At 40.2% G+C, this 17,231-nt stretch overlaps 1 protein-coding gene across 4 annotated transcripts in view; it reads right to left on the bottom strand.

The window, feature by feature from the left end:
• Positions 1 to 17,231, bottom strand: part of ASRGL1 (asparaginase and isoaspartyl peptidase 1) — a 248,901-nt gene that overhangs the window by 216,171 nt on the left and 15,499 nt on the right. For 3 of the 4 annotated variants that reach the window (XM_036380919.2, XM_036380917.2, XM_036380918.2), the window contains exons 6-7: positions 15,798 to 15,908; positions 12,040 to 13,130 (exon numbers count right to left, since the gene is read on the bottom strand). The exons of the other annotated variant lie outside the window; for it this stretch is intronic. In XM_036380919.2, the coding sequence (XP_036236812.1) occupies positions 12,895 to 13,130; positions 15,798 to 15,908 (347 nt within the window). In that variant the 3' untranslated portion in view covers positions 12,040 to 12,894. Of the gene's footprint in view, positions 1 to 12,039; positions 13,131 to 15,797; positions 15,909 to 17,231 lie in introns of those variants that run through there. 4 annotated transcript variants of the gene reach the window in all.

Raw genomic sequence — 17,231 nt, 5'->3', positions numbered from 1 at the left:
AGCAATTTATATTTGTAATATTGTAAGAGAACAGTAAATGTCCGTAGCTCTTCACATCTTCCACCAGGAATAGACCAGAAATTATGAAATGTATAATTCCCTAACAAATTAAAATTTGGAGTAGGGGTGAATACCTCTAGAAACAAGAGAGGGGAGAACATGAAATACTGTATTGGAGGAGTTACGAGTTACTCATTTTGGACAGTTCTGTGGTGGTAAATGTGTGTAACATGAACAGACACACTGTGCATGAGCTTGTCAGGATCAGGGCCCTGTGTACATTGGGGAGATGCCATCAAACAGCATGAACTAACAATTTTGGTTTGCAAGACAAGCTGCTACTATCATATGAGTTTCTCAAGGCTCCTCTTCTCTAGCAGAATGTGTGGGACAAGAAAGCAAAGTAATTAATCCATATTCTTTGCCTTTTTTCTGAGATAATTTTTCTCATTGGCTAGAAGTCTTTTTTTTTCCCTCAAAAGATACTTTCAAGCTTCAGGCTTTCTGTGCTGTTCACTAAACCATTTGTACAATAACACAGTATAAGGAGCAAACAAGTAATGCCAAATATTTTATCACATTGTTACTTTGGTAATATTAAATCATAGAACATGTCATTAATGATTCATTCATGGTAAATTACAAAAAAAAGTAAACATCAGCATTTTTATTAAAAGTGTAGCTGGTGGAGTGTAGTTAAAGGTTGTATCATGCAGGGACAAAGAATTAAGAGCATAACTGTGATTCTTACATTAAAACGAGTGTTTGATTGGGTGGCTTTCTTTTAATATAGCTTTTAAGTTTCTTTGAAAATTAGAGGAGGAGACCCTCAAAGCATCATGGCATTGGCACACTAGGGCTGAAATGTTTAGGCTACCCACAGAAATCACACTTGCTTGAAGCAGCATTTGTTTGGTTTTAACAGTAGCTTATTCTTGGTAGGAGGACCAGCATAAGAACAGGTCTGCTCAGTGGGTTTCAGCAGTAATGGCAGCCACAGAGGATCCAGGGAACTTGGCTATCACTCCAGAACCTGCCACACTGTTTTCAGGTGACAGCTCTTCCATCTGTTCCTCTCAAGGGTGATCCATTGATCAACAGTGCTTCTCTAATCACCTGCCCCTGGCAGCTGCCCCAAATCTACCTCATTCCTTCAATTTATTTTCATTTTGTAAAGCTCTTGGAGATCTGCGGATGCAAAACAATGCTGGACAGTCAGGTGTTTTTCCCAAACAGATTGGAACATAGGAAGAATGAACCAGAAATAGGGACAAATCTGCCTGATCAAGTGACAAGCACTGGGAACAAGTGAAACCACAGATAGGAGATCATATCCTCCCTGTTACACCTGTAGAATAGGTAACAAACCAGTTTTTCAGGTCTTGGTAGTTGCAATAGTAGAGATGCTGAATTTCTGTGTGTCCTTCAGCTGTCTGCAACAGCAAATAGATTTTGTGAGTGATTGCATGTGTCCAAGCTAATCAGGAAATTTCTGGAGCACACTGTTGCTTCCTGCAGAGATGCTTTTTAATTTAGTCCTGGTACCTGATGGCTCTCAAACACTAAAGGGCCTAGAGATCCATCCTGAAGAGGCAAGGTTGTGTGTGTGTGCTGAGAGAAAGGCTACAACTGGTGTTAGGTGAAAGAGCCCTTTCATTTGAGCTGTGTGTCTGTCCAGACCTGCTCATCCCGCCCTCATCTTCGCATCCTACCCTCACCTCCACATCTCACCCTGCTTCTGCATTCTGCCCTCATCTCTGCATCCCACCCTTGTCTCTGCATCCTGCCCTCATTCTCAGCCACTCAGCTTTTCATTTTGCTGGGCATTTCACCTGGAACAGCTCCAGAATGATGTGCTTGATTCTCATTATTGCCATAATCGTTTCATTGCAAGTTTCAAAAGTGCACTAAACTGACAGCTCTGTTGTGCTGGAATAGCTGGAAAATTGCTGTACTAAGGCATATAGCACTGCCTTAGCTTGCACTGCCATCTCCCAGAAGCCAGTTTTGTTAAAACACACAACTCAAAAACTGAAGTCTAGTAACATCATAGTACATATAATTTGAATAAAATCTGCATTTTTTTCCATCAGATGAATGATTTAATACATTGTTTTTATTCAGCAAGGTTGCAAATGAGCTGCTGTAGCAGTAACTTAATTATGGCAAGCTCTGACCACCAGACAGTGCTTTTTGTAGCAGGTCATTGCTGTCTTCAGTATTTGAGACAAATACTGGATTCACTGGGAGATCTTTCACCAGAAGGATAATATACTGAAAAGCAGCTCTGTCAAAGTGACTTTGCTGCTAAACATTTTGTAGTAGTCACAGAATCTGAAATCTGATTTATTAATTAAATCCTATCAGCACATGCTCTAAAGAAACCAGCATGGCTGAACTCTGCCCTTCTTAAGTGAGATTAAAGGACATGACAAAAGTTTCTAATAGTATGCCTCAGCCCACATTTCCTGTAAAGAATATAACTTGTTATTTCTCAAAATATGTTGAATATATTTTCTTTATATCTTGGTTTATTATGACCCATGGCAGTAATCTAAAACTGAAACATTCAAAAACTAAGTGAAAAAGAAAAACTGGATTACACAGGAGGAGCTGGCAGATCCTGACTGTATTATTCTCCTTCAAAGAAACAGAAAGGTGTTTGGCCAGATTTTCTCCAAAAGGGACAAAAACTTTGAAAGAATCTTTGCTTAAACATTCATTGAGTAATTTTTCAACTAAATTTATCGAGCTAAATGACATATTGAAAGAAATAGAGCATGTCTTAACATGAACAAAGGAATAAAGAGAACCCTATTAATTAATGTAGCTGAGAGTATCATCCTATGACATTACTATGGGATTGCTGTAAATAGTGCCTGGTCCCACAGCATGAGACAAACATCTTGCAGTCTGCTCTGTGTTGGGTAATTACAATGCACTGAGCCTGTATGTTCAAATTTGTCCTTGATAGGAAAACAATTCCCTGAGCCCCAGCAGGTTACTCTGTAACCAGACATAGGCAGCTTGGTGCCAGTCTCCCCCAGGCCCCAGGCACAGTTCTCCTGTCTTTCACTTTTTTTGCTGCTGTTCTGTTTTTGCACCAGTCTGTGCTCCTTCCTGTAATCCAGGGTGGTTAATGTGCAGCGCTGCTTCCCCACTGGCAGACTTCTAGCCTTTGAATTTCATTTGAATTCTTCATGTGCTGGCAGCAAGACACGTGGATAGTGGTGGGCTGGTGCTGTCTGAGGGAGGGAAAGTGTTGGCCAAAGCTGTTTTTTTCCCTTTGCTGGTCTGCACCTCTCTAAACCCCCAGCCTGGCCAGAGAGACATCCTCCAGTGTGGAGCAGGCTGGAGGGACCTCTGCTCTGCTGTGACTCAGCCAGGAGGGGAGCACCCTTCCTGTGTGCTGTGTTCTCCCAGGGCTCCCAGGAACCCTGTGCCCACTACAACTTCACTGTGCCCACCTTCATCCCAGAATCTCACTGTGACTTTCCAGTTTCACAGAGACAGCCACAGTCCTTAACCCCTGGCCAAGGTGACAGTAGTTTGGAAAGCACTGCCTGCAGAGCACCAACATGGAGACAGTTGAGTAAGTCCAGAATTACTCATTTTGGCAGTAACATGTAACAAAATCAGCAGTTTGGTAGTGCAATAGTTTACTGGGTGTTGCTGTGGCACCAGGGTATTGCCTAGATCGACTTTCACCCTGCCTATGTAGTTACTATTGGAGGGAGACTTGTGGGCCACTCTGTGCCACCTTTCCTCTGCTAGAGAGCATTTTCTGGGCTTGTCTTACACCTTTTTCTGATCCTTTTCTGCCACACCAGAAAAAAATGCAGGAGCCCTTTTCTGAGTACTCCCTTCTTATGTCAAGGCACTGTCTGGGAGCAGTCAGTTGTCTTTGGTTTCACCACCACTGCTGTTCCAAGTCTGTACCGACTTCACACAGCCTGAGTAATGTGGTACTTTGGGCTTATGGCATCACTTGCTAAGCCTCCTGATGGCAGAAAGCCCCCCTCCCTGTTGCACCACCTCCGTGGTGCCACTGGAGCCATGACCCAGCTGCTGCTCGCTTGCTCTCCATGGGAAGCACAGGGCTGGCTTTCCTGCTCTTTGTTCCCTGTGTGGAACAGGTGTCCTCTATCCAGAAAGACTCATTGCAGTTGTTCACCACAGTTGTGTTTGTTTTGCTTCAGCTGCCCCTGTTTCTGATCACGTCTGACTTTGGCTATGAGGGTGTTATCAAAAACTGGTTTGAATGTCACCCCCTTGGGCACTGAATCAGGGAGGGAGGCTGCTGCCATGTACAGAGAACAGTCCATTTGCATCCTTCCTCGAGCATCCTCATGACAGTCCACCTTCAGGAACCACAGGAATATTGCAGAGCAGTTGAATAGCTCCTGGCATGAAACATGGACATGCTTGGTGTGACATTTTGCCAAGAGTGGATTGGGATTTCATAGAACAACTCACCACAGGTACTTACACACTCTGTTGGACATGAATGCTTGGCTAGACAATACGTTTTGCCTTGGAGGAGCCGGCACAAAGCACCGATGCGCCAGCACCTGTGGGAGCAGATGGCTTGCCTGTTTTCCTCCAGACATTAAGGCTCCAAATCCACAGCACATCTTTTTCTCAGATTCACAAAAAGCTGCAGAGGAACTGTCTCCTGTCAAATATCTTCTCCTGCCTGATGGGACCAGCTCCAAACTCAGCTACTCACATTGCATTTTTCATTTTTGAAAACTTATGCTCTAGAATTTAAAACCAAAGGCTGAAAGTGGCGGAGAAAACCCAAGGAAACCACAGCATGTGTGACTAAATGTGAGGTGAGAATCAGTGGTCCTTGAGGCCTAAATCCTTATCTGTGAATCACCATGGACTTGAATACAGACCCCATTAGTGGGCAGCAAGTTAACAGGATGCGTATGGGTGATCCAGCAATACTGAATCTGGGGAGAACTCTAATACCAGAACTTTCCTTGACTTTCTGAAATCCAAGACAATCTGTCACACATTATAACACAGAAAGTATGCTGAGTGACCATTTCCAGCTCCAACAGGAATTTTCTCTGACCTTCTGACAGCTACCTGCCGTGTCACCTCTCCAGCTCAAGAAAATGAGAGCGTAGTTCCCTAACTCAGTAGACAGCTCAGGTTTAAATTTAGTAGCTACTTTTAGAAAATACCTCAGGATTCTTGGACAGGCAGCTTTGTGCAAGCACTCTGGCTATCACTGCTGTCTCCTCAGGGATGAGAAAAGCCTGTACTAAATACGATAAGAATAGCAACAGAGGACTGATACTGCTCTTGTGTGCAGGATGGATGAAATGAATGTCATCTTCCTTTTATTTGCCTTTATAAATCATCTCCCTTTCTCCTTTTTTTTCCTTAGGAGTGTTGATTTTCACCTTAAATAAAATGGGCAAGATGTCATCAGAGAAGTCCAGCGATTATAATGAGCTGGTAAGAAGTTCCATGCTCTTATTTCCTGACAACCAAAAGGATTTTGGATTTTATGCATAACAAAATTTTGATCCAAAATAGCAAGAAGATTACATATATTCTATATATTTATGTGGCATTAGGTAATTCTGCTTTCAAGAAGCACTTTCCTGTACAAAACCACACAGAATTCCTAGAGAAGAACTTCTAAAGAGAACTATGATTTTACCTTCATAAATAGGTAAGATAAATTTGCCATTTAGCAGATCCTTGCCGAGCCATGCCAGAACACTGCGGGTGTTTGGAATTCACTCCTATTGTCCCTAGGCTGAATTGCTTTCAAAAAGGTCACATGAGGAGGAAAGGAAGTTTTGACTTTCACATGCCTGTTATTGCTAAGGAAACCACTTCCTTGGTATTCACATATTCAGCATGTCTCCAGTTTTGGTGCTCTGACAAATGACATTGTGCTGCTGCATCAAGTAACAAAGAAGGGTGGAGAAGACTATTAGACAACTTGATGTGTTTGAAACACCAGTACAGCTTTTGTAGGACTGTCAAACTTCAAGTAGGCTTTGTGAGAGTAAGCAGGGTCCTTTGTTAGCTGCAGATGGGATACCTGGAGTTTGGAAATGGAATAAAAGGTTCTGGCCTACACCTCAGCAAGCTCAGGTGTAGTCTGGAAGTTTTCCTGGTCTGTAGCAATGGCAATATTCTTACACCTCTGTGGATACCCAGACAAAAAATTTTTAATACCAGTATACCTGTGTTATTCTCTCTGTCAGATGTATTTCAGCTTTCAAGTACATAGTTGCCTTTTCTTTGGCATTTGTATATCAGGAACTGAGTATCTGTGATATGTGGTGATTTCAAAAGTACTTAGATTTGAACTTTGGGTATGTAGAACTTTTCCCATTTTTCTGACTTCTTACTCAAGAAATTAGAAAGAGTGACAAGCTACCCCTGGTCAGGACTGAAAATCTCTACAAATATGGGGATTTTTGTAAAGAGGACTGAAGCAACATTTCTTTGAATTTTTTTTTTTTTGCATAAATCTCAATCTGACATGAGGAAAATGTATCATAATTAGGCTTATTTCTACTCTGAGAAAAAAAGAAGTCTAGAATGCCTCAGGATACAAGTGGGCTGCACTGTAAATATACAATAGCTATTGACATTACTGGTAACAAGTGTGAGGCATGCACAAATCACAGGAACTGAACAGCTAAAGCCCTGCTCAATTTACTGAGAGGCTACTGAGCTTCTGATATGTCAAGATCTATTTGTCTAAATGTTATCTGTAAAGACAACATAATGTAGTGAACTGAGCCTGGGACTCAGGAAGCCAGAAATCAATATTCTAATCTTGGCCCTACCTCAGATGCATTTGGTAGCTCCAGAGTAGTTGCTTAATCTCCCTGCATGCTCGCCAGAGATAAAACAGTTCAAATATAATAAACTCCACTGAATTGCTGTACAGATCAGTTCACAGCTTCTGTATACTTCTTTGAATTGTTATATAAATCTTACCATTACATGCAGGACTTCTGGAGGTTTGTGTCCAGGAAAATACCAAGTATCTTTGGATTTGAAAATTCAGGTCTGTTTTCTAGCAGATGTCCTTGCCCCATAGAAGCTTGAAGCACAGCCTTGTGGCATCCCAGAAGATACAATGGCATCTGGCATGATTCCATCTTTCCCCTCCTCCTTTTTCAGATGTTTCCTCCCAGAGAGCATCCTCATTTTCAGTCTGACCATGCCAGAATAGACCACACCTTGACAGAAGTTATTTGCTTAATGCAGAAATAACAGAGAGGACCTATGGCCTGTTTATTTAGGCATTAAGACTAGAAAATAGTTGTGATTTCTCCTGGGTTAAAATACTTGAAAACCTGCTACTCATTTGCCCCAGTATAGTAATTTCTGAGTGATCATCTTACCAGAGGCTTAGCTGAGCTACACTTGTGTCTGAGGATCTCAGAATGGTTATCTGAGGTTAAATAAAAGATAAGTAAAATCACAATAATCTTCTTCAGCTTTTAAGAAATAAAACCAACAAAACAAGTAAAGAAATTAACCAACCAATGACACCACAGATTACCTTCTGTAATGTAGGAATGAAGAGATTTACTGGCTGTATCTCTCTTCCATGCAAGAAATTAGTTCCACCTACAGAGGACAAGAGCACCCATATTCTAGCAAATGGTGCACTTTTCCAGCCAAAATGAACAGGTTTATGAATTGTACTTTAAACTACAAGTTTTTTAAATTTTGACATTTCTAAGGAAAAGCAAGTGCTAAAACAATCAGGTCTACATTTACTGGCATGTGTATTTGTTTTACAGCCATTACGACTTGCAGAAGGCGGTTGAGCACCTCTAACACCCCAGGGTTTTGTCTCCTGTCATAGTCAGCCCTCATGATGCTGTTAAAACACACAGGCTGTGGCTGGTAGGTGGTAGTTAGGCCAGAACCTAGGCAAGGTTTTGTCCAGCAAAAGCTGGAAACATTTGCAGTGTTCAGGGCTGAGGCAGCGGGGAAGGCAGTGCATGGGGGCGATGCGCTCGGGCAGCCGGGTTGCTAAGCACACAGCCTGCTATGCCGCTAAGCAGGCAGCACCCGGCAGAGCCATTAAGTCTGCAAGAGGCTGAGTATTTAATAAGCTGCATGCTACCGTGCATTTACATAGCTTAAGTTGTAGTAAAGCCCTAGCAGGAAAGGGTCAAAAGTGCAGGGCTGGAGGGCTAAAGCCCACGCAGACCGCATCGTAACCCATCCTGTCCTCAGCGGAAAAGAACTTAGGGAGGAACCACAAGAAAATGGCCTCATTCCAAGCAAGGAGAATTTTAAAGGCCATAAGGCAAGAATTTAAAAAATGTAAATTTAAAAAATAATTGAAGTTATAGCACATGTGACCAGGTCTGGCAAAACTCAATTATACAGAGGTTGCAGGGTATCTACATGCCCCCAGTAAACCAAGTGCAGGAGTGCGGTGGAAAGGAAAATGAGATTCCCGTCCTTTGTGGTTTACACATCTAAAACAAAATGACTCTCTGCTCACCCTGTGTGCTCTTAAGACTCTTTCATGTGAATCATTTGACACTTATTTATTTCTCATTATGCATATTTAACCATTTCCCTGGGCACCATCTTTACCCTGAAACTGCTAGAGACCAGAGTCCTGTTCCAGGCAGTGACTCCCTGCAGCAAGCTCTGTGTCCTCTCTCTTTTCTCCCTCATTAGCAAAGGCTGTTTCAATACAGAACTACTGACTTTGGACAGGAGAGCCCATGACTGATTTCACTTCCTTTAGCATAATCACAGACTTCAGTGACTGTGCTTTTTGCTTTTCATTTATACTGACGTAACTGAGATTGAAATCTGTCCCACAGCAAATATTTATCAGAGCATATCAAAGGAAAAGCAGACCAGAAGAGAAACAAGCACAACAGTGAGTACCATTAAACTTTGCCAAGTTAGATTTCAAAGTCAATGAAAACCACCCCAGAGACAAAGAACTAAAATGTAGGACAAAGTAGAGCACTGAAAAAAAATAAGTTTCAAAATGCTGGTGTCCTACAGAGCAAGTTTTGATTATTTGTAACTTGCAAAAATTATGAAGCAAAACCTACGCAGAACTAACAATATGTGCACAAAGTCAGCTGTCACCACCCTGGTGCTTTTGTTAACATCTTTGCTTTATATGTAGACCCATCACAGCTATCTGTGCATGTCAGGGACCCTTTCTACAGAGTACTAAGAAAGCAACAGGACAACTTCCACAACTGGCTTTCTAAATGATATAAAATAATAGGATGCCCCACTTTAATTAGATAATTAAAACTGTTTCTGCTTTGGTAGATGCCAAGGACACCCAGTTTCTTGGCAACAAACCTCTAATTTTCTTTCTTTGATATCCAGGTCACAGCCATTTGGATTAGAGGCTCATTTCCAGCAGCAGTGCACAGCAGGGGCACACAGCTTCCTGTCCTGCTGTTGGTATCCCCCCTAAGTTCAGCATCTTGCAACTACTTTTATAAAAGCTGTTAAATGTTAAAGCCCTTATAAAGGGTGGTTTCTCAATGTTCACAAAGGTCAGACAACATGTAAGCATATTAAAACATTAGGGAGTCCCGTGCAACACCAGCAACCTCTTACATCATCTGCAACAAAGTCTCACCCTGTTCTAGCTAAAGAACATAACTGAAAGGGCTAAAGCAAGAGAGAGAGGAAAACTCTTCCATCCCCAGCTCTCAAGCTTCTTTGAAAATAGGTCTACCACATCCCTGACCATTTGCTGCCATTCCCCCTTAGGAGGAAGAGGAACACTATCCTATAATAGGTCTCCCTCCTCTCTAGATCAGGTGAGGAAATCACATACCTTTACTGAGTGCTGGTCAGTACCTGGGAGAGAAGCATATAGCCCTGAATGCCTGGACTGGTGCTTTGCCTGAGCTGACATCATTTGAACTGTGGAGCAAACTACAGCCTGAAGATTATCAAATGCCATCAATCCATATGTAAGGCACAGGTAGTCATTCCCAGTCACACATGAACTGGAAAGGTATAACTGATAGCTGAAGATTTTTAGCTTTTTCATATATTCATAGCTTTTTAGATTTTTATTTCTTGCTGTATGGTTTCTAGTACTTTTCTTGCTGTTTCTCACATTTTAGAATAATAAGGTAGCTCTTTCTAACACATTCTTGAAATTCTGTTTAGTCTTATTCTTAGGAAGAGAATTTCTGACAAGAATATCTGGTTCTCCACCAGAACTTAAGAGACATAACAAATACCCCTATACCAACTCCAAGGGGCTGATTAAGGGTCGGTTACTGGGGAAACTGATCTCCTACTGGATGGACCTGCTAGATATACTAATTAATTAACCTTATAATAATTATAGCAATCCTTTATCACACGTGCAGGTAGCCATTTCTGTGCACCTGAAATATATGCTTCATTAAAGATATACTTTTTATCAGTTGCAAGTTTTTGTCTTTTGATTTTAGGCAACATAACAGCCCATATCTATTTCTGAAAATCAGTTTTTATAGGAAAGGCATAAAGAGCATGGCACCAAGGGGAAGGTTATGCAGAAGAAATCATAGAGAGCAGATGGCAGCCACAGTGCTTAACGCACTGTTGGAAGGTGCCCAGCGACTCTAGTTATGAGTGACAGAAGAACCTATAGAGGATAATGACTTTGTCAAGTGCCAGCAATTTATTACATGGTATTCCTGAGAACAGCTGAGGTGAATTAGTAGCTATTTACTATTCCTTCTGACATCCCTGAGATCCTGTGTGTAGTGCTGCTGAGGTTTCTGGTGCCTTTTGGGTCGATGTGAACTTGTTCAAAGCCAACCCAAAGCCAACTGGCAGGGTTAGCACAGCTCCAAATCCTTGCCAATCAAGGACCCAGCAGGTGTATCAGCTTATGCTTGCTGCTACACTAACCATCACTTGGGTTTTGGTCAGCTTGGAGCCTGACCAGAACAAAAACTGTTAACACACAAACAGCTTTACAAAGAAGGTACACCAGGTGTTACGGCAGTACTGTAGGGTACTGGAGGGTAAACACACCTCCCTGCACTTACTTTAAGCAAAGGAAAGGTTATAAGGATTGTGCCTTCCATGCACTCTTTCATCTGAAAAAGTCAGTATATATGACAAGATATTTGTATTCTTGTGTGCAGCCTACATCCATGCCTATATGCATAACCATTTAGCTCTACAAAACATACTTCAGGTTGGATTATTTTTCATTTTAAAAAAACCCACTGAGCAATTTCCTGAAAATAATGCTGCAAAGTGAATTTTGACTGAACTCATAGAGGTTATTCTCCTATTTTATCTTCCAGTAGGGACAGGTGAGATAAACAAAGCAGATTCCTGATGACAAATACTTTGGATATATTTTGGAAAGGAAGCTACCTTTTTTACCCCCAGAGAATAGCAGGCCCTGTAGGATTGGTATCTCGTTTTTACTCAATAGAAGGGTACTTTTTTCTACCAATGAGCACATTAGAATTACTGTTACTGTTTTATGAACTTCTGATGATCAGGTAGCAGCCATTTTCAGCATGATCTTCTGTTGAAAAGAAGTGCATAAGTACTCCAGGGTCATGGTTTGCATCTGCCATCTTCTCTTGAACCGTTGCTGTCTACATCCAATCACCTGCAACGTCCAAGAAACCAAAAAGCACAGAGCAAGTTTGGACAGTCTTGGCAACCCTACTATTCTGTATATGCAAACTCAGTAATACAGCTTATTGTAGTTGGGACCCAGGTAGGAGTGGTTTCAAACCACAATTTAAGATTTTTGTAATGATTATTTGGGCTATCTTGTGAAGGGAACATTCCATAGAATGATGGCATGTAAGAGAAAATCTAGTCACCAGCTGAAATGCATAAAATTATTACAGTTCTTAACACAAAAAAAAACATAGTTGAGAGTCAGAAAATAAAAAAGGAATTTTTCTTTTAAAAATACAAAATCCTAATGAAGAAAATGTAGTAGAAGTAAGAGTATCAATTTTTTAAAAAAAGAAAATCTCTCCAGACAATGTTTCAGACTTCACACAAGAAGCTTGTTAACAGGCAGTTTTATTTATTTTAGTACAACTTGCTTTGATCACTTACTTTCAGATAATTATTTTTCCAGTTAATCAGCATCTCTGTCTCATGTTTTGACTTAAAAGGTGCCTATCACCTTTGCATTTGAGTAGAAAAGATTGCTGTTATTTTTATTAAAAGCATGACCTTCTCTATTACTACCCCAGATACTAAGTCCATAGCACCTTTCCTGTTAACTGTCCACATACAGTTTGAAACATTCTAGCCTACTTGGTTGTGATGTCAATGAATGGAATTAGAACTCTTTAGCATCACCTTTCCCTTCTCTGGAGAAAGTTACTTTCTTTACTCCATTATATCCTGTGACAAGTTACCTCAAGCCTGTGAGAACAATTTTCATCTCAACTTTTCACTGCTCTTTGGTGGTATTTCATTGACCATTAGCAAGCTGGTACCATGAGATGGATGCTCAAAAGACTCTGGATTTTCAAAATTCAGCTTTTAATTAATAGGTATTTTTCTCTCAAATCATCCTGGCAGGAGTCTCTGAGAATGGATGTGGAAAGGAGTTTCTCTAATACTGAAACTCAGGCTCCCTTTAATGTAAGATTAAGGCATGCTAACCAAGGAACCTAAAGACCATTCTCTTTCTTATCTAAAAAAGGAGTATCTGATTTCACAAAGGTATTAAAAGACTACACATATACACATGTCCACCAAAGAACAATGTCCAGATTTTGTTTTGATTGTAAATGTGGTAATGCCTGTGAACCAAAAGATCTTTCAGAAAGACAAAATCAACTGTCATTGTCCTCCAGCAAAAACTGGAGATCTTCATTCTTCTCTGTCAGTCAGCTTTCTTCACTCTTAGAATCCCTCCCTTTCAGATGCAAGAGCTTCATCAACAGACTTTATATGCTTCTCCCCAGCATAAATGCCATAATGCAGGTTGTCATCCTTTACAGTAGCCCAGGACATTTGCTTGGTGGAGAACCTTGCTGCCCACTCTCCTGCCTTGTTGACAACAATGACACCCCCCAAACCCCCAACTCGTGTCTTCATGTAGTCTAATGCAGTGTCCGCTGCTACCTCTGGTGACATTCCTGAAAAGAAAAACAAAATCACTTCACAGGACCTGTCCTGACAGTTTTTAAATTTTCTTAAAATTTCACCCCTCCCCATGGAACCAGTCAAATCTAACTTCTCTTTCAACTAAATTGGCAAGAAATTTCCAGTCTAACAAAGGAAGCATTTTTGGAAAGGCTCTGGACAGCTGTGAAGAGCTGCTACGGTGCAGTATTGCCCCAAGTATTTATTTACATAGCTTCTGATTTTGATTCAGTTCAGAATTAGTTTGTTTCAGAATTTATTAGTTTGTTTAATAAAAACTAACTCACAAACTTTATGTTCAAGACACACCACTTCTTATGTCATCATTTGACTAGAAAAAAAATGTCAATCTGCAAGGTTTTCATCAAAGGTTATGACAAGTTAGATCTAAAGCATTTATAATTTGAAAAAACACCCATCAAAACAGTCGAAAATTTCAGTCATCATCTCTGTTCTAGTTCCACTGGCTGCAACAGAGCTCAAGGCACGTACTACACATTGTCATAATTTATCAAAAGCAGACATCAGCATGACTCTTCCTGAAACTTCTGAAACCATCAGGCAAAATGAGGTCTCAATGTACTAGACATCAGACAAAGGACCAGCAATGCAACTTTAGCTTTTCTCTACTTGATTTATATTAACAGGAATATTTTCTAAATAAATGAAATTTAATAGGTACATCATACACACAGGCCTGTAATAGCTGCAAAATAATTGTTCACTACAAGCTTAAATATGCATTCAGGAATGCAGTTGGCTTGGCCTAATTACCCTAAGATATAGACCCTCAGTAATGTTACACAGTCTAGGTTATAGAACAAAACCTGACCTTTATGCCTTCCCTGCAAATTTTGAGTTAAAACCAAATAAAACCAGCAGAGTCAGAATTATTCACAGCACTGGTGACTGACAGGATAAAGCTCCTTACTCTGATGCACGGGTGACACTGACTATTCAAGTCAGTGGCACTGTCTTCAAAGGGTCAGTATTTCACTGTTTGATTTTTCACCAAGACAACAGCTGCCACCATAAGAATGAAATTTCAACAGCTGTTAAGACTGCCAAAGCAATTCGCTCCTGCAACACAGAAGTAAATTTTGCAGCATTTGTCCAAAAGAGAGTATTTAGTATGCGAATTACCAAATAGCTGAACAGAATTTTGAGGGCTCTGCAGTTGTTCTTACACATGCAACTTCAGCTCACTATTCAAGGACTCAAAAAGCTATAACAACTTAAGGGTTTGTTTTCAGTGCCTTCATGGAAATATGTTGAGAGGAGGGGCCGGGGGGAATCTAATTGCTGACGTGTTTGCCTGGCAGCTGAGTTATACTTCTGGGCAGGATGAATGAAGGTAAAGCAAGCATGGACAGGGTGAACAAGTGCAAACAAACTAGACATGAATACATGTGGGTTAATTTTCTTTTTTTCAAATAAACTTTTTAATTTGAGCCTCATTTGCCTTTCAAATTGATTAATCACAAGCCAGATAACTGCTATCAATGCATAAGTCTTGCAATGCAGTTAACTTTAAGCCAGAGAAGAAACTGGTTTATACAGTTTAGACAAGAGCTTAGAAAGCTGTTTACAAATTGAATACTTAGAGACGTAATTTAGAGAGTCAAGGGAGAGCATAACGTGTTAAGAGCTTTGGGAAATAATCTGTAGGTTGTATTTTATGCTGAAACTGTCATGTCAGCTATAAGATTTAGAGGAATGCACTCATTATATGCAAACAGCCCTATAAAGCACAACAAAAATATTCACAGCTGTTACTTGTCTCTCTACTTACTGCTTCTCCAATGAAAATGTAAATTGAGTGTTTTCCAACTATTTCCACTTTGGTTGATCTCAAAGCAAGTTACACTGTACTGCTCCAAAACTATTTTATTTCTAAAAATAATCGTGATATCTATATTAATGATTCTTGAACTGCATGCAACACAAGTTTGTTGTCTGGCTATGTTTACAGGCTGTAACATAATCAAGGGTTTAGATGACAGACTAAGTCATGAAGGTAAAGCTACAAAGGGTCATCCCACAGTCAGATTGTATTACAGTCACATAAGACATACTGTGTCAGCTGTTTACCACATACCCACCAGTATGTTTAGTACATTTTCCAAAACAAAATGTAAATTGAAATCATAGTTAAAAAGTCTTAAAATAATTTCTGTTGCTGTAATCAGAGTTGTTACAATAATGACCTTTACAGTTTATTAGAAAGGCAATACACTATACTTTCTATTTCAGCTCTAGTTATCTGTTTCTAGCCCTCCCTCACTGCTCCCTTAAATGTATCTTATTTTTACTTGTTTTCTTTTTCTTGTTCACAGATTTTTAGTTTGTAATTGGGAAAAATTATTAAAGAGAACTTCTGCTAAACAAAGTATACAGTAATGTCTTTCAGTGTACACTGATCTGAAGCATGATTCAGTATCAGGCAGCAGAGATAATTCTGTTTACTTCAGCTATTTTAGCTTTATTAATAATTTAATACTTGGTTTTGTTTCTAAAGTTTTTGTTTTAACCCATCCACATACCCCTTAGAGCAACTCTTCTGACAGCTGTTTTAGGATGATAGTATATACACTGAAACCTGTGATTAGGCAATGTTTCCTATCCTCCTTACTTCAGATTACAGCAAGTTTGGAATATACCTTGCTCCATGTGATAGAGAATCAGTCGGGCTAAGACCACTTTCATAATGCTCTCCCCATGTCCTGTGGTTGAAGTGGCACCAGAACAGTTGTCAGCATAACCTCCACTTCCTTTTCAAAGGGAAAAAAAAAAAAAGAAGGCAATATTCTGTAATATGATTTAAAAGCCTGGCATTGTTTAAAATAGGTACCAAACATTTCTTTCTTTAGGTCCATTAGCTCCATGTATTTCTGAAAGCAAAGCATCAGAAAAGGTTCCTTCTCATTTCTGCCACAATATGAAAAGTAAAATATATGAAAGAGATGAACAACAGTTGGAGCAAGTCAGTTGCCAAGTTGAGAGAGAAGACTAGTGATCTGTTTGTGTACAAGAGGCAGAAGCAGGCCAACACTCCACAGGAATGGGCAAAAATATTTTCCAGAACAGCAAGGGGGGTATACTGAAGATCAGCAAGATAGGGACAGGATGCAGAATGCCAGGTCATATCAATTGAGAAGATTGAAGGAAGATCTAGTGAGGACATTTGTGAGCTGACCAGTTTGAGAGGAACTTACCCTCCACAGCATACAAGAGATTTGAAGAGCATGGGCTCTAGTAAAATTTCAAAGCACCCCTGAAGAATCTTCAAAGTCCTCACCACAAGCAGAGTGTTTCTTCTATTGAACTCCCCTTCCCTCCTTTTTTCTTTTCTCCCATCCTTGTTTTGCTGGCCCATTCCACACCCTGTTCTCTACCAAGCTTCTGCTTGCTCAATACCCATATTTCTAGCACATCTCCTAAGAAAAATATTTCCCAGGAGCTAGGAAGAAACATACCACAGCATTATAAACAAAGTACTGGGGGAGGGGAAAGAGGCCTTAGAAGAGCAATGAAAGTTTCTTCCCTTCTGTGCTTTCTTGATCAGACCCTTTTAATGGACTCTGAGTAACATGTGGAAAAACACTGCCATATTAAGTCAATGCCGCTTTACCAAAGCCTCTGATGTTTAAGAGCACAGCTGACATTTCTGTATCAAATCCTGAAGATGCCTAGCAAGACCAAAAGTTGCAAGCAATATGCTCAAAAGTGCCCAGTTTCACTTCTCCTTCACAAACCATGTCCCCAACTATAACAACCCTGAACATAATCTACACAGGAGGAGGGTATTTGCAGTCAGAAGGCTGCAGCCAGACACAAAACTGAAAACCATAGTCAAAATCCAGAGGATACCAAAATGTCAGTAACTTTGTATGCAAAAGAAAGACAGTTTTATAATAATCACATACTGCCAACAGCAATGCTATTTGAGTTTGGAACATGTTTTACTAAAAATAATTGTTTTCCAAATCCCAGCTGTATGGTAGAACCCTGAAGCAATCAATTGGCAAGTCTGCGGGAAGGATTTCAAGTGTCTCTTTATACTTGGATAAGAAATCTCTTAAAATATTTCCTTT

The sequence above is a fragment of the Molothrus ater genome, chromosome 3, assembly GCF_012460135.2.
Source record: "Molothrus ater isolate BHLD 08-10-18 breed brown headed cowbird chromosome 3, BPBGC_Mater_1.1, whole genome shotgun sequence".
NCBI classification, from domain to species: Eukaryota; Metazoa; Chordata; class Aves; order Passeriformes; family Icteridae; genus Molothrus; species Molothrus ater.
Note: the sequence above shows the minus strand (reverse complement) of the source record. Positions and strands in the feature narration are given on the sequence as shown.